Genomic DNA, 24,023 nt, shown 5'->3' on the forward strand with positions numbered 1-24,023 from the left:
ACGGAAATAAATGCATACCGTACCGTACCGTACCGCTCAGTGAAAACAAGCCATTAGAGATTAGAGTCGAATCTTCCCTAACAATTTTTAAGTCTCTTTTAAAAAGGTATTTGTTTTCTCTGGCGTATTGATTTTTTTTTTTTTAAATGTATATATTATATTATATTTTTGTGTATTAGAGTGTGTATATTTAGGATACGTATTTAGTTGTCTTGTACAGCACTTTGGCCAGTCTTGTGGCTGTTTTAAATGTACTTTATAAATTAATTAAACTTGAAACCACTGATTGTAATAATACATCAAAATTCTTACTGTCAGTTAACCGGTTAGTCATAGTATTCTCAATGTATTTTAACACTGGCTCTTTAGTTGAACCATCTGAATATTTTAAATGCAACAATCAACATAAAATTGAGTTTTGACCTTTGTGTATTTTTTTTACAGTGTATTTTTTAGGGCAATAAACCCAGACAGCAACATAGTGTTGGCCCAGATCCGGCCCACATCCGGGCTGTGTGGATTCCAGATGTGGGCCAGATCCAGGCCGATACTATGTAGCTGTCTGAGACTGGTGTTTTAGTGTTATTATGAACATCGCCATCACATTCAGAGATACTGCTAAATGTAAAAGCAATCAAACGTGTCATTCTTTATTATCAAACAGTGGACAAAATAAGTAAATTTGTGTAATGAAATGAATATAACATGTGCATGCATACTGCTGCTGCTTATCTTTAGCATGTACACTAACTTGTGTGGAAATGGGCATGGAATGGTGAAAAAATGCTGACCTAAAAATTGTTACACTTAATTTAAGTGATATTACTTAACATTAATGAACCAACATACAATAAAACTACCAAAACACATCATTCATGTCTCAAATTAAGGCATTCTTTCAGAACTCTAGTGAAGGTTTCAGCCAACAAACATAAATTAAATATACAAAACAAAAAACACACAAACAACAGGCAGCAATATGCACTATTTTCTGCTGTTCAGAATTCAATGCAGTTTATGTTACATGGTTCATGTTTACATTAATGTACAAACAATGTACAAATACAAATGTATTTGTATAGATGGTGATGAAAATGAAAGACTAAGACTTGTGTATGTGTTTAGCTACATCTTATTTTTTCTGATTTAAAAAAATAATATTTCAGAATAATATATATCAATGTGGTATACGGTAGAAATATTACACATTTCAGTCTAGCTTAGGTTTTTAAATTAAATAACACAGTCTTGGAAATAATATGTAAGCATGTGCAAATAAGCCTGTATAGTAAATCAAGTTCTGTTGGTCTTTGTGTTTAAGTGAGAAATTAATTCATTTAAATTGAAAGATCTCAATGTTTATAAGATCTTTCAATTATGTTTAACAGTTTTGAGTGTATAAAAGAGTGTATAAAAATGGGCTCTGAGTTTTGGCAGTGGTTGTGTCTAAGTGAAATATGTAGTTTGGAAGATGTAGTCACTGAATGCATTAATACAACATTGAATGACACAGACATTTGCAACACTTCTACAGTAATACCGTAGTAAAATATATTCAGAATCTAAAAAATTAAATACTATCAAAACAATTAGATGTAGCTGAACACATACAGGTATTAATCTTTCAGTTTCATCACCATCTATAAAAAGGGGAAACTTGGGGGGAAATGTGTACTGTACTGTAAACAATGACCATGTAACATATAATGTTGTGAATTCTGAACAACTGAAAACAGCAGAAATATTTTATAATGCTTCCTGTTATTTGTGTTTTTTTATTTAACGTGTGTTTTTTGGGGGGAAAATCTTTTCTAGTGTTCTGGAAGAATGAGTTGATCTGACACATGAATGAAGTTTCAGTGCATTTTGAATGTGAAATGAACTGCTGTCAAGCTGTAAGTTGGTTTGGAGAAGATATCATGGTCTTTTAACCTGACATCATTTAAGACATCATTTAAGACTGTGGTATAAATGATTGAATGATTTAACCATAACTCATTACTATCCTTGATTTCTAAAATAGGTATTTTTCATGTGTATGTAGACTAGGGTGTGTGATATTGAGTTGTTGCACTTCCCCCCCACACACAATTTACATATCAATGCAGGAAGGCCTTAAAGGCCAGTGTTTTTCTTAGGTGAGAGCCAACAACCCCCAGAGTCCTGTTACCAATATCTGTGCAACTTCTCAAATACACTAGAATAAACTAGAGAAAACGCTGGGATTTACCCTGCCAAATTAAATTAAATTACAGGTTTTTACAATCACTAGGACACATTTCTCAATATTTAGGTACATTTTCAAAACTCTTCACTCAGTTCTCCTAACCAACTTACAGCTTGACAGCAGTTCATTTCTCATTCAAAATGCACTGAAACTTCATGTCTCAGATCAACTCATTCTTCCAGAACACTAGAAAAGATTAAACAACAAACACACTTTGTCACTCATAAAACAAAAAAAAAAACACAAACAACAGGAGCATTACACAATGTTTTCTTTTGTAAAATGCTTTCATAAAACAAGAATGACACTATCTACTGTTTATAATTCACTGCAGTTGATGTTACATGATCCTTTTTGATTACAGCCCAGTTATCATCTATGATAATATTGAGCAGGTGGATACCTATAAGTATATAGGTGTGGTCATTGATCGTTCATTTACTTGGAAAGCCCACATTGATTATCTTTGTTCAAAATTCCGGCAACGATTGTATTTTTTAAGAAGACTTAGGCTGTTTGGTGTAAATCAGAGAATTATGCAATTATTTCATTATGCCGTTTTAGGTAGTCTTTTAAATTATTGGATGCACACTTCATATGGCAATCTTTTGGTCCAATTAAAATCACAGCTTGTACGTCTTGTGAAAACTGCAATGTTAAGTTATGGGTGTAAGAGAGTACTCATCACTTCAATCAATTTACGAATCGTGGATTTAAAAAAAAAATGCACAGACAATAGTGAGTGATTCAAGCCATGTTTTATTTCCAATGTATCAGCTTCTGCCATCAGGGAGAGGGTATAGAGTCCCACTGAGTAAGAGGAACCGTTACAAAAAAATCATTTATTCCTGTATCTATTAATATGTTAAATAGCAAGATGTAGTAATGCCGTTTTTTTAAAACTCTTTTTGGTTTGTGTGTGTATGTATATGTTGTGTACTAATGCAGCTTTGAGTCCAAGACAAATTTCCTGAAAAAGGGCAATAAAGTAAAGTATACTAACAAACTAACTTTTTAACATTACTGTACTAAAATATTCCTAAGTTTCCCCTTTTGTATAGATGGTGATGAAAATGAAAGACTAACACTTACATCTAATTATTTTGATTATATTATATTTTAGAATCAGAATATCTATTTCAATGTGATTGAAATTACTTGTTATTTTTAACAGTTTAACAGTACTATTATTATTAACAGTTTTAAAAAGAGTATGTAAACATGTGCAAATTAGCCTGTATAGAACATAAAGTTCTGTTGGTGTTTGTGTTTAAGAATAATGAATGTAAATGGAACAAAATGCATTCAATGACATCTTTCAAAGCAGTGATCCACAGTTTAGCTCACATAGACGGAAGGTGTGATCACTGTGTGAAGAGAGTTTTGAAAAAGTGACTTTAGAATTGGGAAACTTACATTTTATTTGTGTTTGGAATAATCATTAATTTAGTTTCATTGCGAACATAGTGCTAAACAAGTAAACAAGATTTTATATTTAAATATTATATTATAATATATAATACTGATTTCAGAAAATCCCTGGGAGTGTGAATGAACAGAAATCAAACAATCGCGGGACAAATTATCAGTGTATTTTCCGGAATCTCTGTGTGAACGGGGCTTATGTGAGCCAAACTGTGGATCATTTATTATTGCTTTGGCAAATTTTTTTTTTTATTTCTCACTTAACACAAACACCAACAGACATTTATGTTCTATACAGGCCAATTTGCAGATGTTTTAAATTCTGAATCTAAAAAAAACAAAAACAAAAAAATTATATTTAACTAAACACCTATACAAGTGTTAATCTCAGTTTCATATTTTTGTACAGTATTGTAAACGTGGATAATGTAACATTAACTGCAGTGAACAGTAGATAGTGTAATTCTTGTTTTATTTATTTTTTAAATACATTTTTACAAAAGAAAACTTTACAAAATAAATTTGGCAGGGTAAATCCCAGCGTTTTCTCTAGTTTATTCTAGTGTATTTGAGAAGTTGCACAGATATTGGTAACAGGACTCTGGGGGTTGTTGGCTCTCACCTAAGAAAAACACTGGCCTTTAAGGCCTTCCTGCATTGATATGTAAATTGTGTGTGGGGGGGAAGTGCAACAACTCAATATCACACACCCTAGTCTACATACACATGAAAAATACCTATTTTAGAAATCAAGGATAGTAATGAGTTATGGTTAAATCATTCAATCATTTATACCACAGTCTTAAATGATGTCTTAAATGATGTCAGGTTAAAAGACCATGATATCTTCTCCAAACCAACTTACAGCTTGACAGCAGTTCATTTCACATTCAAAATGCACTGAAACTTCATTCATGTGTCAGATCAACTCATTCTTCCAGAACACTAGAAAAGGTTTTCCCCCCAAAAAACACACGTTAAATAAAAAAACACAAATAACAGGAAGCATTATAAAATATTTCTGCTGTTTTCAGTTGTTCAGAATTCACAACATTATATGTTACATGGTCATTGTTTACAGTACAGTACACATTTCCCCCCAAGTTTCCCCTTTTTATAGATGGTGATGAAACTGAAAGATTAATACCTGTATGTGTTCAGCTACATCTAATTGTTTTGATAGTATTTAATTTTTTAGATTCTGAATATATTTTACTACGGTATTACTGTAGAAGTGTTGCAAATGTCTGTGTCATTCAATGTTGTATTAATGCATTCAGTGACTACATCTTCCAAACTACATATTTCACTTAGACACAACCACTGCCAAAACTCAGAGCCCATTTTTATACACTCTTTTATACACTCAAAACTGTTAAACATAATTGAAAGATCTTATAAACATTGAGATCTTTCAATTTAAATGAATTAATTTCTCACTTAAACACAAAGACCAACAGAACTTGATTTACTATACAGGCTTATTTGCACATGCTTACATATTATTTCCAAGACTGTGTTATTTAATTTAAAAACCTAAGCTAGACTGAAATGTGTAATATTTCTACCGTATACCACATTGATATATATTATTCTGAAATATTATTTTTTTAAATCAGAAAAAATAAGATGTAGCTAAACACATACACAAGTCTTAGTCTTTCATTTTCATCACCATCTATACAAATACATTTGTATTTGTACATTGTTTGTACATTAATGTAAACATGAACCATGTAACATAAACTGCATTGAATTCTGAACAGCAGAAAATAGTGCATATTGCTGCCTGTTGTTTGTGTGTTTTTTGTTTTGTATATTTAATTTATGTTTGTTGGCTGAAACCTTCACTAGAGTTCTGAAAGAATGCCTTAATTTGAGACATGAATGATGTGTTTTGGTAGTTTTATTGTATGTTGGTTCATTAATGTTAAGTAATATCACTTAAATTAAGTGTAACAATTTTTAGGTCAGCATTTTTTCACCATTCCATGCCCATTTCCACACAAGTTAGTGTACATGCTAAAGATAAGCAGCAGCAGTATGCATGCACATGTTATATTCATTTCATTACACAAATTTACTTATTTTGTCCACTGTTTGATAATAAAGAATGACACGTTTGATTGCTTTTACATTTAGCAGTATCTCTGAATGTGATGGCGATGTTCATAATAACACTAAAACACCAGTCTCAGACAGCTACATAGTATCGGCCTGGATCTGGCCCACATCTGGAATCCACACAGCCCGGATGTGGGCCGGATCTGGGCCAACACTATGTTGCTGTCTGGGTTTATTGCCCTAAAAAATACACTGTAAAAAAAATACACAAAGGTCAAAACTCAATTTTATGTTGATTGTTGCATTTAAAATATTCAGATGGTTCAACTAAAGAGCCAGTGTTAAAATACATTGAGAATACTATGACTAACCGGTTAACTGACAGTAAGAATTTTGATGTATTATTACAATCAGTGGTTTCAAGTTTAATTAATTTATAAAGTACATTTAAAACAGCCACAAGACTGGCCAAAGTGCTGTACAAGACAACTAAATACGTATCCTAAATATACACACTCTAATACACAAAAATATAATATAATATATACATTTAAAAAAAAAAAAATCAATACGCCAGAGAAAACAAATACCTTTTTAAAAGAGACTTAAAAATTGTTAGGGAAGATTCGACTCTAATCTCTAATGGCTTGTTTTCACTGAGCGGTACGGTACGGTACGGTATGCATTTATTTCCGTTTCCACTGTCAAAAGTTGTGAATGGTACCAAAAAGCCGAACCTTAACACTTTTTGGGTACCCTTCCGTTGGGGTACCAGCACAGTGGTATGGTACTAAAGGGTGGAGCTAGACTAACTGCAGGACGTTGATTGGTTGACAGAGAATCGTCACTTGCGCGTGCTACAAGGGGAATGACAACATAAGAAGCGCCATCTTTTAATTTACAGTTGACATATAATACTACTGTTACTGTGTCACGAAATGTAAATTTAAGAGTTTTTCAGGCGAGAATGTAGTTGTTTAAAGCTCAAATCTGTGGTTTATTTATAAAGATTTATGAAAATTTGATCCAGGTTGTGAGATCCAGGCAATCACCATTTGTGTGGCTATAATGTTTAAGATTTCTTTAAATGAAAACGAAAAGAGGCAGTGTGGTGTTTTATAACATATTTTGTTTTATTGTTGCCTAAAATGTACATACAGAGATAACCGGAGTAGCAGAGCGAGCTGACTGACGCTTTGAAGAACGTGCTGTTCCATTAGCAGAATTACCGGACTCGCGTCCTCGGGAGTCATTCTCCTGAGCTGGACTTGGCAAGTCCAAACTGTGCGTACTTGCTATTGAGAAACGCCTAATGTTTCTGCTGATATGGGTGCTTGCAGCATTTTGGTTCTGCTAGACATTAGCGCTGCTTTTGACACTATATGTCATATCATCCTCCTTGACAGGTTGCGTGTTTTGTTAGGCACCTCTGGCATCTCTTTGCAGTATATTTATTTGGGGAAGAACAAATCGGAGGCAACATTAGTACAGCAGGGCGTCCCGCAGGGGTCAGTACTAGGACCTACTTTGTTCTGCATCTATATGTTGCCGCTTGGTGACATTATTAGAAAGTACGGTACGGGGTTTTTCCTTGTTATGCTGATGACATGCAGATCTATGTTAGCTCACTCCCTGATCCAAATCTCGCAATTACAGCTCTTACCGTATGTCTGGAAGAAATAAAGGTATGGATGCATGACAACTATCTTAAGCTTAACAAATCAAAAATGGAACTGTTACTTTTTGGTATGCTGACAGATTTGCACAAACATAACTGTCTAAGTCTGTTTTCTGATTCTGAATTATTGTCTCCAGCATCACAAGTGCGAAATCTAGGTGTTATCTTTGATCCGCATTTGTCATTTGATGCCCATATCAAAATGGTTTCAAAATCTGCATTTTTCCATCTTAAAAATATTGCCAGAATTCAAACTTATTTATCCCTGTCAGATGCAGAAAGGCTTATTCATGCATTTAATACATTCATATGATAGCACTTTATTGCGTGTAATTCACCTTATTCCGCCCCGCCCACTTTTAATACTTTGCGCTTCCGCAATTTGTCATCCGACTTCCGCTAAACTGACACGGCACATCCGGGTGTAAATCGTAAAGTACACCACAACATTCCGATCGCTTTACATTGTGTTCGTAACACTGTTGGTTAAATTGTTCTATCCTCTTAATCCAATTGTTATGGCAGCCCCTAACTGACCATATAATACTTGACATATTTTACCGTTAGAACAATAGAATTACGTCTAGAAACTAGCGTCCTTTCAGACGGAAGTTGAGGTCCCTCTCAGCCCAAAGTAAGATGACAAAACGAACGTAATGGCGTCACCCTCGTGGAAAATAAGGTGAATACACATGTCATGCACCCTACAACACTAATCCTAACCAAACATATAATACATATTACATATTACACACCATTACTAAACCTACCCTAAACCCACCCATGCGTATCATATGCACACAGAAACTCCTTTTCGCGTGTAAATTGCACAATAAACACAATGTGTGCTATAGAGACACATTTAGTGTGACCGGGTTGGAATGACATACCAATTTCACAAATTCACGTTTATGTTGTTTACATGCAGATGGTAAAGGCATCGTTTTCAAAACCTTGCACTTTGAAACTCGTTTTCAAAAGCTTGCATTGTCAGGTGAAAATTGAAAATTATGTCCTGAAGTGTCCATTCTTTATTGCACTTTAGTTTTGTTAATTGTTCATTTAAGTTGGCCTATTTATTATATATACAGTTATATATACACTTTTATTCTGGTTTACTGTGTTCACAGAAGCACTGCGGGTGCTTGATGTGTGAATCCTCATGTTCTGTTGTTTATGCTGCTATTTGCACATGTAAATCTACATTTTTTAGGTTTTTGAATTGGTCACAGACACCTATCTATTCTAAGTCCATTTAATTCTAATCTAACCTTCAAATCATGTCAGTTAACTGATGATGACTGGTTAACAACCATCAGCTTTCAGTCAGAAAACAAAATGTTAAATGAACATCCCTACTTCATATATTTCAACTGAACCAACTAAAAATGTTCAGTGCAGCAAGTCGACATAACATTTTGAGATTGACCTCCAAAATCTTTACAGTGTGTTTGTGATGGCAAGAAATGTACAAAGCAGCCAAACACGTATCGTTCTTTACCATCCAACTGGGGACGCGAAGTTCATTTTGATTAATAAAATCATTATTCACTGTATAAAGTATGCTTTACGCTATACTAAATATAGGTCACTATAGTGACCTGAAATCGTTACCTTAAAGAGCTATTTCTGTTTGATTAATCCTATAAACCCTAAAGGGACTGCATAACCAAGCATAGAAAGTAAAAAAATGATATTATGAATGATAAGAGGATATTCTCGCCTCTGCTTTTGAACTGTTGCTGCCGGACCGTCTGTATTTTTTACCCCGTTGTAGATTTAAATGGTCTTTCCTCAAGCAATTCAATTCAATTTAGTCTGTCTTTATTTTGTAACTATAGTTACAAAATAAAGACAGACTTAACTGTTCACACACACACACACACACACACAGTTCCATTGCAGGCTATTGCGAGTCCCCTCTTGTATAGGTAGAAATCGTTCAGAGATGATATTCCATCTTGGCATGTTTAAAATATTATTATTTTTTGCATATTTGAAGTTATATTATGAAAAAAGACCTTAAAAGAAAATTGTGTATTTCATTTTTGTTTCTTCAAAATGACCAGATGCAGCAAGTCAACTCAAAAGTTTTGAATTAGATCAAGAAAGGTCCACTGTTGGATGGTAACGAACGACATATGTTTGGTTGCATTTAAATTTAGCAATATTTCAAACACTGAATATCTCTGTACATCAACATCCTAGAAACAAAGGAAACAGAAAAATAAGGACATGTCTATTGATTTTTTTTAAGAGTAGAAATTATGTTTTAATTAATAGGCAGCCAATACTATCAGTCACATTATTAATATCTTAATAATATAATAATAATTACATTATAATTATGACATTGAGTTGCAGATCCCCTCTTGGCATGTTTTTTTTTTTTTATATATAAAAAAATGCATATTTGAAGTTATATTATGAGAAATATAATATAATATATATGGTAACCCTTTATAATAACTGCATCCTATTAATCATTAGTTAAGCATTGGTAAACAGATAAATCATTATTCATAAAGCAGACATTAATAAGCAGTTTATAAATACACCTTTAAACGCTGTATTATTGAGTTAGAAGCATATCTATAATGTGTTTAATAATTGCATTTTCATACTTTATTAAATATTAATTATCAATTTATCATTTCTAAATGAAGTATAGCATTATTTACAAACCAGTTATTTAGGTGTTTACAGTGATTAATAAGATCACTTAGAAAGTGTGAGTAAATATAGTAGATTCAGGGAGTTATAAAGCATTTAGTAGTGGTCAGTTCACTATTTTGCGAGCTCATCTAAAGTGAGGACTAGTTATGCTTTGTAAATAATTTATAAAGGAGATTTAAAGACTCAGTTATCTTCTAAACAGAAAAAGGGAACAAACACACACAGTGATAGAGAACATAGAAATATTAACAGCCTTTAAATCTCCTTTATAAATGCTTTACAAGGCATAACTAGTCCTCACTTTAGATGAGCTCACAAAAACTCGTTTTCAAAAGCTTGCATTGTCAGGCCCCCAAAATGGCATTTTCGTTGAAATGAACGGCCAAAACGTTTTCAGTTTTCAGTTGAAAATGATGTCGTGTAAACAGACCCTAAAGCGTGTATTATTTATTGCACTTTAGTTTTGTTAATTGTTCATTTAAGTTGGCCTATTTATTATATATACAGTTATATATACACTTTTATTCTGGTTTACTGTGTTCACAGAAGCACTGCGGGTGCTTGATGTGTGAATCCTCATGTTCTGTTGTTTATGCTGCTATTTGCACATGTAAATCTACATTTTTTAGGTATTTGAATCGGTCACAGACTATTCTATTCTAAGTCCATTTAATTCTAATCTAACCTTCAAATCATGTCAGTTAACTGATGATGACTGGTTAACAACCATCAGCTTTCAGTCAGAAAACAAAATGTTAAATGAACATCCCTACTTCATATATTTCAACTGAACCAACTAAAAATGTTCAGTGCAGCAAGTCGACATAACATTTTGAGATTGACCTCCAAAATCTTTACAGTGTGTTTGTGATGGCAAGAAATGTACAAAGCAGCCAAACACGTATCGTTCTTTACCATCCAACTGGGGACGCGAAGTTCATTTTGATTAATAAAATCATTATTCACTGTATAAAGTATGCTTTACGCTATACTAAATATAGGTCACTATAGTGACCTGAAATCGTTACCTTAAAGAGCTATTTCTGTTTGATTAATCCTATAAACCCTAAAGGGACTGCATAACCAAGCATAGAAAGTAAAAAAATGATATTATGAATGATAAGAGGATATTCTCGCCTCTGCTTTTGAACTGTTGCTGCCGGACCGTCTGTATTTTTTACCCCGTTGTAGATTTAAATGGTCTTTCCTCAAGCAATTCAATTCAATTTAGTCTGTCTTTATTTTGTAACTATAGTTACAAAATAAAGACAGACTTAACTGTTCACACACACACACACACACACACAGTTCCATTGCAGGCTATTGCGAGTCCCCTCTTGTATAGGTAGAAATCGTTCAGAGATGATATTCCATCTTGGCATGTTTAAAATATTATTATTTTTTGCATATTTGAAGTTATATTATGAAAAAAGACCTTAAAAGAAAATTGTGTATTTCATTTTTGTTTCTTCAAAATGACCAGATGCAGCAAGTCAACTCAAAAGTTTTGAATTAGATCAAGAAAGGTCCACTGTTGGATGGTAACGAACGACATATGTTTGGTTGCATTTAAATTTAGCAATATTTCAAACACTGAATATCTCTGTACATCAACATCCTAGAAACAAAGGAAACAGAAAAATAAGGACATGTCTATTGATTTTTTTTAAGAGTAGAAATTATGTTTTAATTAATAGGCAGCCAATACTATCAGTCACATTATTAATATCTTAATAATATAATAATAATTACATTATAATTATGACATTGAGTTGCAGATCCCCTCTTGGCATGTTTTTTTTTTTTTATATATAAAAAAATGCATATTTGAAGTTATATTATGAGAAATATAATATAATATATATGGTAACCCTTTATAATAACTGCATCCTATTAATCATTAGTTAAGCATTGGTAAACAGATAAATCATTATTCATAAAGCAGACATTAATAAGCAGTTTATAAATACACCTTTAAACGCTGTATTATTGAGTTAGAAGCATATCTATAATGTGTTTAATAATTGCATTTTCATACTTTATTAAATATTAATTATCAATTTATCATTTCTAAATGAAGTATAGCATTATTTACAAACCAGTTATTTAGGTGTTTACAGTGATTAATAAGATCACTTAGAAAGTGTGAGTAAATATAGTAGATTCAGGGAGTTATAAAGCATTTAGTAGTGGTCAGTTCACTATTTTGCGAGCTCATCTAAAGTGAGGACTAGTTATGCTTTGTAAATAATTTATAAAGGAGATTTAAAGACTCAGTTATCTTCTAAACAGAAAAAGGGAACAAACACACACAGTGATAGAGAACATAGAAATATTAACAGCCTTTAAATCTCCTTTATAAATGCTTTACAAGGCATAACTAGTCCTCACTTTAGATGAGCTCACAAAAACTCGTTTTCAAAAGCTTGCATTGTCAGGCCCCCAAAATGGCATTTTCGTTGAAATGAACGGCCAAAACGTTTTCAGTTTTCAGTTGAAAATGATGTCGTGTAAACAGACCCTAAAGCGTGTATTATTTATTGCACTTTAGTTTTGTTAATTGTTCATTTAAGTTGGCCTATTTATTATATATACAGTTATATATACACTTTTATTCTGGTTTACTGTGTTCACAGAAGCACTGCGGGTGCTTGATGTGTGAATCCTCATGTTCTGTTGTTTATGCTGCTATTTGCACATGTAAATCTACATTTTTTAGGTATTTGAATCGGTCACAGACTATTCTATTCTAAGTCCATTTAATTCTAATCTAACCTTCAAATCATGTCAGTTAACTGATGATGACTGGTTAACAACCATCAGCTTTCAGTCAGAAAACAAAATGTTAAATGAACATCCCTACTTCATATATTTCAACTGAACCAACTAAAAATGTTCAGTGCAGCAAGTCGACATAACATTTTGAGATTGACCTCCAAAATCTTTACAGTGTGTTTGTGATGGCAAGAAATGTACAAAGCAGCCAAACACGTATCGTTCTTTACCATCCAACTGGGGACGCGAAGTTCATTTTGATTAATAAAATCATTATTCACTGTATAAAGTATGCTTTACGCTATACTAAATATAGGTCACTATAGTGACCTGAAATCGTTACCTTAAAGAGCTATTTCTGTTTGATTAATCCTATAAACCCTAAAGGGACTGCATAACCAAGCATAGAAAGTATCTATGAAGAGAGAAAATAAGCGTTAAATAAGAAAAATAATGTTATGAATGATAAAAGGCGTAATATATAATATACTATATAATATACTATATATATATAGTTACATAATGAAGACAGACTTCACTGCCAGTTCACTTCACTGTTCACACACACACACACACACACACACACAGCTCCATTGCAGCCAAGTCCCCTCTTGTATAGATAGAGATCGTTCCGAGAGTCCCCTCTCGGCCAGTGTAGAGCGACATTGGTCTGTTAGTAATATAGATATGTATGTGTGTGTGCAATGACACATAACAATGGCAAGTAAATTGTTAGGGACTGCATAACCAAGCATAGAAAGTAAAAAAAATTATATTATGAATGATAAGAGGATATTCTCGCCTCTGCTTTTGAACTGTTGCTGCCGGACGGTCTGTATTTTTTACCCCAATGTAGATTTAAATGGTCTTTCCTCAAGCAATTCAATTTTTGATAACTGATGATGTTTGTCATTCTTTTCTTTTTTTTACTATGCATATTGTGATCTCTGATGCCTAGGCCTATAAATATATATTTTATTTTATTTTATTTTTTTTGCATATTTGAAGTTATATTATGAAAAAAGACCTTAAAATAAAATTTTGTATTTCATTTTTGTTTCTTCAAAATGACCAGATGCAGCAAGTCACCTCAAAAGTTTTGAATTAGATCTTCAAGAAAGGTCCACTGTTGGATGGTAACGAACGACATATGTTTGGTTGCATTTAAATTGAGCAATAATTCAAACACTGACTTTCTCTGTACATCAACATCCTAGAAAAAAAAAAGGAAACAGAAAAAAAATGGCATGTCTATTGATTTTATTAGAGTAGAAATTATGTTTTAATTAATAGGCCACAACAGAGAATGAATTTCTTAAAGCAATAACTTTGCTGTAATGTCCACAACATAACGCTTCTGATGTTTTATAGTGCTTTCATTGAAAGTGTGAAAATGAAAGAAAATGAAAAATATCAAATAATATTCTGTATTATTTATTGGTATGGAACTGCTACTGAGGTACAGACGAAATTATTAAGAAAAGTAGTAACAATAAATTGTTAGGGACTGCATAACCAAGCATAGAAAGTATCTATGAAGAGAGAGCGTTAAATAAGAAAAATAATATTATGAATGATAAGAGGATATTCTCGCCTCTGCTTTTGAACTGTTGCCGTCGGGCCGTCAGTATTTTTTACCCCGTTGTAGATTTAAATGGTCTTTCCAAAAAAAAATCATATTTTAAAATTTTTGATAACTGATGGGTTATATATACAGTATATATATATATATATATATATATATATATATATATATATATATGTATATATGTATATATATATATATATATATATATATATATATATATATATATATATATATATATATGTATGTATATATATATATATATATATATATATATATATATACACACACATATATATATATATATATATATATATATATATATATATATATATATATATACACATATATATATATATATGTATATATATATATATATAGTTACATAATGAAGGCAGACTTCACTGCCAGTTCACTTCACTGTTCACACACACACAGCTCCATTGCAGGCTATCAAGTCCCCACTAGTATAGATAGAGATCGTTCAGAGTTTCAGGTCCCCACTTGGCATGTTTTTTTAAAAATAAAAAAATGCATATTTGAAGTTATATTATGAAAAAAGAGCTTAAAAGAAAATTTTGTATGTCATTTTTGTTTCTTCAAAATGACCAGAAACACTAGTCCCCTCTTGGCCAGTGTAGAGCGATAGTCCCCTGTTAGTAATATAGACGTGTATGTGTGTGTGTGTGTGTGTGTGTGTGTGTGTGTGTGTGTGTGTGTGTGTGTGTGTGTGTGTGTGTGTGTGTGTGTGTGTGTGTGTGTGTGTGTGTGTGTGTGTGTGTGTGTGTGTGTGTGTGTGTGTTTATATTCAATTACAAGGACAGTAAAACCTGAGGTCACCTACTCTGTGGGGACTAGCCAGCAGTCCCCATTAGGAAAATTGATTAATAAAAATAAATTGTAAACTAAATATAAAAATTCAGAAAGTTGTGTGTGATGATGGGTAGGTTTAGGGGTAGGGTTAGTGTAAGGTAATAGAATATACAGTTTGTACAGTATAAAAACCATTACGTCTATGGAGAGTCCCTAGCCAGGGAAAACCCAGACAAACTTCCAGCAAATTTAGATTTGCTCTGCAAGTAGTCTGGCAAAGAGCTCATTCAAGCCCATTTCTAATCCGTCGAAATCGCGGCACCAATCAGAAACGTTGAGGCGGGCTTTACACGATGACGATCGCTCTGATTGGTTTTAGGTCTATCCAATTGCGCCCAGAGGCCTTTGAGCGACGTCCGTTGGTGAAGCGCATCAACTTTTAAATGCATTATTATATTCAAATTGCAAACACATGAGGACAGTCTCCATGAAAGACCCACTGGCAGATGAACGTGCTGCTACATTTCTCTCCGAAATGGTAGGAAATTAAATTATATTTAATAGAGGATTTTAACTGTGACAAGATGATTGACAGGGCAGTTTACGTGACAGGACGCACGCGACAGATCCGTCTAATAAAGATGACGAAGTAGTATGTCCCAAAGCTTGCCTACTTTTTTGCTACACCTTCAAAAGTAAATACCTTTTCTTCACAAAAAGAGTACATACTTTTATGGCGTAGTGTAACTTAGGCGAATTGGGACGCAGCATATGGCTTTACACGATGACGATCGCTCTGATTGGTTTTAGGTCTATCCAATTGTGCCCCTTTGGAAATGAGTTATTAATGAAGCTTTGCCAGACCATAACTCAGTTAATACTGAGAACGGTCTGGTTTTAACCAGGCTAGAGAGTCCCCACAAAGATAGCGAAACTGAGTTTTTGTGTGTGTGTGTGTGTGTGTGTGTGTGTGTGTGTGTGTGTGTGTGTGTGTGTGTGTGTGTGTGTGCCTACTTGCTAAATTCCACTTTCTTGAGGAGCTCCTGTCTCTTCTTGGCTTCTCTCTCTTTTCTTTGCTCCATCTCTTCCTCCATGGACAAGATGTCTTCATATGAAACATCGTCCAAGTCCAAATCACCTGGCAAGATGAATCTACGCAAGACACATCCTGGTTAACAAACAGCCAAAGAGGAGATCTGCAAATCTGTAGATCTGTGTGAGTGAATCACACACACCTGCCCCGGTCTTCTCCATGCCCGATGGCGATCAATGCTTCAAGGTCAGTTCCTTTCAGGCCGTACTTCAGGAGCTCTTTGGCTGCATCCACATTCTCCGGAACCCTCTCCACACACTCATGCAACACCCATGATCTTTTCTTTATCTTACTCTGTGGGGAGAAAAATAAATACTTAAGACCTACTTACACTAAACACCAATTTTAGTCAGAAATGTTCAGTTTAGTCAATTGTTCAAATTTTCAACAACCACAGTGCTTTGTTTTTTTGGGTCATTCTCAGTGGAAAACAAGTGTTTCATGGGTTGTTTCAGTGTTACAAATGTTGTGGTTACAGAATGACTCCTACCAAGTAGTCCTGAATGGAAGCGATGCTGACGGTCGATTTTCTCCACTGTCTCTGATAGACGAGATCTGAATCCAGACCATATGCTTGAGCCAGAGAGAGAGCCTCTCCATACTCCTCATTATCAATCTGTGAACACAAATACACCCACCAGATAAACCTCTACGTCTTATTAATGGTCCGTCTAAGACTCACAAAACTGTTATTGCCTGTTAATATTACAGCAACAAAGTAAATCTATAAGGATCTGAGGTATCTCACAAAATGCTGTTGTAACTTTGAGGTTGGCATATTTTATTTCACCCAATTCACATTCATCTTTCTCTCGCTTTTATTCCACAGTTCCTTCTTCTGAGTGTAAGCAAGGACTGAGTTTTAAAAGCAAGAGGCTGAAGATGGGAGCGTTGAGATGTCACTATATGCAAAATGCTGTGCTCATAAATATTAATGAGCTTGTGCTGATGTTGCTAGGTAATCTTCAAGGTCTACATAATCTTACTAGACCACTCGGTTACGTAACGTGAATTTTTATTCCTGAGAAAACCCTTATATTTATTAACTTATATGCCTATTTTAATGGCAAAAAAACATATGCCCCCCCATTTTAAAATGCCCAACTTTACAGCAGAAAAAAATAAGTTTACAGCCTGGTACAAAAAGTGGTTTTGATCTATATAGCTAATTTTGCCCTTTATGACAACTGTGAGGGGGTGAATATTTTTTAATACCTCATCTGTTTAAATTCTATTAAGCCTTTTAAGTCCTGCATAATGAAGGGCGTGGCCACTTGAGTGACAGGTGGATTGCCGCCGCTGTCACTTCTAGCCGTTTGTCTGTTAGCCGTCACGTCACCTCAGCGCGGACACGCGGTGACACGCTGCCAAGATGGCGACGGTCTGCTCCGCCCACTTTGGGCTTCAAAAATGCTCTTCAGAAACCTACGGGTGACGTCACGGACACTACGTACATATTTTTTTTTTTTTTTTACAGTCTATGATTAAAGCCGATAAGTACACAGCCTTGAACCCAAAACAAGACTACACTAATATTGTTGCAGTACTCATCTTGTTTCATACATTTTGGACGTTTTTTTCATAGGGGAAGCTTAAAGATGAAATACAGGTAAGATTATAATATAATTCACAATCAATAGTTAATGTCCAGATGTTTATTTATTTGGAGAGTTCTTTATGATAAGCAGAGCAATTCTACAGTCATTCTGTCATTATAATGACTATCCCTTACATTTTAAAGGGGTGGTATAATGCCCTTTTCACAAGATGTAAAATAAGTCTCTGATGTCCCCAGAGTGTGTCTGTGAAGTTTTAGCTCAAAATACCCCACAGATATTTTTATATAGCATGTCAAAGTTGTACATTTTTGAGGGTGAGCAAAAACACACCATTTTGTGTCTGTTCCTTTAAATGCAAATGAGTTGCTGCTCCCAGCACAGGGGGCGGAGCTTCAGCAGCTTGCACTCACAGACATGATTGAAAATTTGCAAAACTTTTTGCCTTTTATGTTCAAACCGGATTCAGACAATGATGGAGAGACTCAAGAAGAAGTGACAAAATGAAGAAGCAACAGGACGTGTCTGAATGGTTAGTTGATGAATTTATGTATGTGTAGTTTTCTTCTAGTCATTGATTAGCATATTCTGCCTTGATAATCTATAAACCGTGTTCAGGGGGCGGGGTTTATGTAAATTCTAGGGTTGGTGATATCACCAACCCGGGAGGTATGTCGTGTAGTCTCTACCAGCTGTTTGTTGTAGTCCTTAAAAAGCAAATATCTCCTTTTGCTTTGAACTTTGAGCATTGTAACTTTGCAGATGTTGTTTACGCTCAAACAGCAACATTACACACTAACTAAAGTTAGAAAAGTGAAATCATAATCAACCACCCCTTTAAGTTTGGACAAGTGGGCGGTTCCACTCCGTCAGGTTGTTATAGTAACCCACCTTCCTCTGGTAGAGCTCCTCTGGCGTGGTGGACCTCAGGCTGACCAGGCGGTAGTTCTTGATGACGGTGCGCGCTCGTTTTCTGGGAGGGGCGAAACGTTCCATCTCAGTCACGTAGTACAAGCCCTGCTTCACATATCCAAAATAACGTGCCTTCGCCGAGGTCTCTTCATCCGAGTCGGAGTCATCCTCTCCATCGTCCTCTTCACCCGTCACGCTGCTCTCCAGACGAGAACGCTTATGGGCCAGCTTTACCTCACACTGAGAGGACAAAGGGATCAAAAGATTTTGGTTGGCTGACCCAAGGACAACAAAACCTTAAAGAAAGTTTCCCGGAACAATCCTTCAATTATTTGAGAAAAAACCAAATGAGATGATTTTGATTATTGACTTGGAAGTCTAACAAACCCTGTTTCTTCAGGACACAAACACATTTCCCTGGCACTACCTGTTTGTTTCTCTCGTTCTCACTCACTGCAAAATCTATCAAACAAACTTCACACAGTCGACACTGCAGCTGGGTGCTGCATTTCCCTATGGAGTGAGGAAACCGTCAACCGAACATACAGCCAGAATAAAACCCGACATCTCTCTAATGTTCTCTCTCCTTTTCCCATCCCTCTGTACTCGCCTCCAGGTTCACATCTCTCTAGCTGTGAGAGCTTTACATCAGTGGAAAGCGTCAAAAAACAATGAGGTGGAGACGGAAGAGATGAGTTTTTTCCTTATCAGAGGATGAGGAGCGGTAAAGCACTTTTATGATGATGGCCTGAAGATAGAGAGAGAGTGTCTGAATAACACGACTTCCTTTACAAAAGTAATTACTGCCATCAGCGGCTACGAATGAAAGACTGCATTCTGGATGGAGAAGCATGTTGTCGCAAGGACGGATGAATGATATTATATAATATTATATTATGTGGTGTCAATCGATAAATTTTTTAAATAAAATCGCAATTTGTTCTGAAATTAATCTCGATTAATCGCACAGAACATTTTTGATATGTTTGTATATTGTAAAAATATTGAAAAAAGGATGCTGCGTTAATTGCATTGAATATTTGTATTAATTATTTTGTTAATTTTGACAGCCCTAATTATATTATATTATATATTACAGTTCAAAAGTTTGAGTCAGGAAGAGTTTTTAAAATGTTTATGAAAGTGGTTTCTTCTGCACACCAAGACTGCATTTATTTGATCAAAACAAAACAACTTAAAATAACTTTTATCTCTTTCCAAATACATTTTAAAATGTGATTTATTGCCGTTATGGCATAGTGTCACATGATCCTTCTGAAATAATTCTATCTTGCTGATCTGGAGTTTTTTTCAGGTTTCTTTGATGAATTTAAAGTTCAAAATAACAGCATTTATTTGAAATAAAAAGAAATTGTAACAATGAATGTAATGTTCTTTACTGTCACTTTTGGTCAAATGTAATGCATCCATGTTAAAATTATTAAATATTGTATTATTAGGGAGAGGACTTAAGCAGGATGACAATCCAAAACTATCTAAAATTAATAATGCATGTTTTTTTCACATATATTAATAGGAGAATGATACTTATTCATTTTATGTACTAATAAAACGACAATATTTATATACATATATCATTTACTAAATCATATGAATTACTAAAACATACTAATATATGAAAATTGTTGAGTTAATTCATTTTTAATGGAGAGTAATAATTTTAATTTTCTGAAATCAATTAAACTTTGCTAGAGTGAAAACAAAAGATTAATGTTTCTTAATTTTATACCACCATCAAAATCATCACAAATATATCAGGAATATTCAATATTTGACACTGGTTAAAAAACTGCTACATGTAGAAACACACACCTCCAAACTGAGGAATCCCCCATCATGGGCTGAGGTGACTCGCGGTGAGGGCTCAAACCACTCGCAGGACTTCCCGAGAAGGTTTTTGAGTGTCCGCACAGAAGACACAGTGAGGGCCCCAGAACAGCGGGCTAAAATCAAAGCGGTCTCACTCCACCAGCTCACATCTAACAGAGACTGATATTGCTCTTTATCTGAGGAGAGAGACAGGTGTTGAGAACAACACCACATCTGAATATCATAAATAAAACATTTCACAGACATTCATTCATTTAAAAGTCACCATCCCACAGCTAAACGTGATATATGATTTAGAAACATCATTTTCAAAAGAGGAAACAGAAAAGAAAGCACAAACCGAGGACAAGCAGAAAGACAAGCTTTATGAAAACGTGTGATCTAAACCCACAATCAAAATGTCACTGTCTGAATTTAACGCCTCTCCGCAAAGACACAAGACGCAGGGTTTTATTAAAGCATTCTTCTCCCTCCCACCCCTTCTGTCTGGACTCACTACATAATTAATAGTGCTAGGTAAGTGTAGGAGTAGATACACGTCCATAGTTGAGGGTCCGGCTACCTTTTATCTTCTTTCTCTTCTCCAGCGAAGTCTTCCATTCTGGGTTGATCTCGTCAAATCCCAGCTAAAGGAAAGAAACAGCAAGTGAGAGAGGGTAAAAGGAGAGAGAACACACATTCTGAACACAAAGTGGTGGGTATATCAGAGGAACGTAGCAGCATGACATCAGAAGTTTGAACTTCAAGTGCTACAAAGAGAAACAAAGATGCACAAGCATGCAGAGACAAGAACAAACAAATCATTTTATGACATATTGTTAAAAGGTGTGTTCATTTCTAGCTGTGCCCTGGAAAGCGATATTAAAGCTGAAATGTATAATTTCTCCATGTTTTCTTCTCTCCAAGCTTTTTGCCCAAGTTTTAAACAATGAAATGTTAAAAAAAACTGAAAGAAATTATTTTTAAAATGATGTACACTCATGAAATGAATGCGGTTTTATTCTGCATGAGGGTCACCTCATGGGGGCGGCCATTTTGGAATCACATAACTAGCTAAAAACTACATTTATCTCTAGGTGTGTCCCAATTTGCATACTTATGCACTATTCCATTACGTTTTGTAATTTACATAGTGCGAGTAGTGTTCACTAAAGTACACTTTTGCATGCACACCACTAGGTGTCTACCGTACGTAACAAATTGCTGAGTAACACATCTTTAAAGTCAGCATGAAATGAAAATTGCAGAGAGAGGTGTGCGTTTAGGGGTGTGACTATTTGATTGCCTAACCAATTATCTTTAAAGAAACAAGCGAAGTGTTTAAGAAGCCTGTTTAAAAAAAACATTTTCACAATCCCATTGATTAGAATAGTGGCACAGAATCGTATACACTTCAGCTTTAAGTCTCTGAAATCGAGCACACGCGCACACAGTGATTTTATTACTTGTTCCTCTTGTTTCCAGCTGCCTCTCAGTTTGAATGATGGAATATTCCAGAGACTGAGACTGCCAGAGAAGTGGATGACAGCCAGCACTGTGCTATCAGGAGACAGACTCATTCTGAACACGCCATCCTGAGTAAACATACACGTTCAATTAGGCATTGCACTGTTTATTCAGAGTTTTTAGCAGAATGAAATTGAGCTCTGGCATTTTATTGTATTTGCTGTCATAGTGGCCCAGAGAGACAGGGCAACACAAAAACCAATGTGAGTCACCTGTTCACTGTTACGCCTGGAGAACAGTCGAAAGCTGGGCACCCTGAAGAATCCTCGCCTCTGGGACTAAATAAGAAAAGGAAATGATGATTAATAACTTCCTTCATGAATATCATGGATGCATTTACATACTAATATTTGTTTGTTACATGAGTAAAATTTCCAACGGTTAAACTGGTAACTGGTTTATAACTGATCCAAGATGGTAGACAAACTTGGACCAGTAACAATCCATCTACCACTTGGTCATACTACTATATCTTAAGTTGATCAAACTGGTTTCTGGAACATGCTAGTGGGCCAAACGATCTAAATCACCAACTTGGACCAGCTAGAAACAAAATAAATATGATCACTTATGTGGTGGACAGATTTCATTTAGGCTTTTATTCACATATAAACACACACACATGGAGCGTAACATATGGTAAACATGGAAGCTTTTGTGTACGTACTTCTGTTCATCATATAAAGCAATCGTGTCTCTTCACAAGACTTGGTTGAAACCGCTTGATCCATATGGATTTATTTTAAATGCCTATGTGACTTTTTTGGGATCTTCTACATTTTGGTTATCTGGATTTTCTATGGAGGGTCACCTCTCAGGTGTTATTAAAAATAACTTCATTTGTGATTAAACGATTAACCAAAAGTCTTATGGGTTTTGAACAACATGAGGGTGAGTCAATTTCGACAGAATTTTCATTCTTGGGTGAACTATACTTTTAAAATCTAAAGTGTTGCTTTTCGTAGGATGCTTTTTGGTCTTTTTGATACCTTTCAGCAACATGTTTACGGTGTGTTTACGGTGAGTTTTCAAACTGAATACCCACCATGATGATCTCTCACACGTTCAATAACACTATATCAAGCCAAGAGCCAAAGAGCTAAATAAATCATTGAATATTAAATAAATATGAAGAATATCAATACAGGTTCCACCAATTCAATCAGAACATTCTAGAAGTTTCTCATCATAACTATGCGCATGAAGTCATACCATTAGACATGTAATAAGCCTCAGCATTAAAGCTCTTATTAAGCCTACAATGTAGCTTCCAGAGCTCACTATAACCTTTACAGCCTTAGAGAACCAGAAATGAGCATGTGGTTTCAGGTTTGTGAAAAAGAGATGTGAGATTGTGTATTCTGAGCAACAGTCAGTGAAGAAGTGTCTTTACTCCTTGATATATGTTTGTTTCTTAAGGGGTAGAGCAGTCCATACAAACGCAAGGACTACTAGAGTTAGTAACCTTCTTATAAAATTCAATACAAAAGCAAGCACTGAAAATACTTAGAGTTAGGGATTTGCTGAGATGCAAAGTCAATAATGCAACACCTTAAGCAAAAATCCAAAAAACCTACTCCCCTAGTATTAACCTAAGAAAACCCAATACAATCACTCAAAACACCTTACTAACTGCATTCCAGCACCTGTCAACCAGCCAACATCGAAACATCAAGACAGTGATTTTCTTCAGAAACTCAGGCAACTCAGGTTTCTCCAGTGGAAAACTATAGAACATCAAAGCCAATGATCAGAGACCTGAGATGCCCAGATTTTATTTTTTATTTCTTTGTGAAAGAGTGCATGTCATGGATGCTTTTCCTGGTCCTGACACGAGTATGGAAAGACTGACGGCTAGCACT

At 34.7% G+C, this 24,023-nt stretch overlaps 1 protein-coding gene across 2 annotated transcripts in view; it reads right to left on the reverse strand.

Moving 5' to 3' along the window:
• Window positions 1-24,023, reverse strand: part of nbas (NBAS subunit of NRZ tethering complex) — a 187,830-nt gene that overhangs the window by 145,051 nt on the left and 18,756 nt on the right. For both annotated transcript variants that reach the window (XM_082147804.1, XM_082147805.1), the window contains 8 exons: window positions 22,374-22,439; window positions 22,101-22,229; window positions 21,218-21,281; window positions 20,638-20,831; window positions 18,784-19,044; window positions 16,827-16,952; window positions 16,479-16,630; window positions 16,258-16,395 (listed from right to left, as the gene is read on the reverse strand). In XM_082147804.1, coding sequence (XP_082003930.1) covers window positions 16,258-16,395; window positions 16,479-16,630; window positions 16,827-16,952; window positions 18,784-19,044; window positions 20,638-20,831; window positions 21,218-21,281; window positions 22,101-22,229; window positions 22,374-22,439 — 1,130 coding nt within the window. The remainder of the gene's footprint in view (window positions 1-16,257; window positions 16,396-16,478; window positions 16,631-16,826; window positions 16,953-18,783; window positions 19,045-20,637; window positions 20,832-21,217; window positions 21,282-22,100; window positions 22,230-22,373; window positions 22,440-24,023) is intronic.

The sequence above is a fragment of the Leuciscus leuciscus genome (assembly GCF_965113295.1).
Source record: "Leuciscus leuciscus genome assembly, chromosome: 19".
NCBI lineage: Eukaryota > Metazoa > Chordata > Actinopteri > Cypriniformes > Leuciscidae > Leuciscus > Leuciscus leuciscus.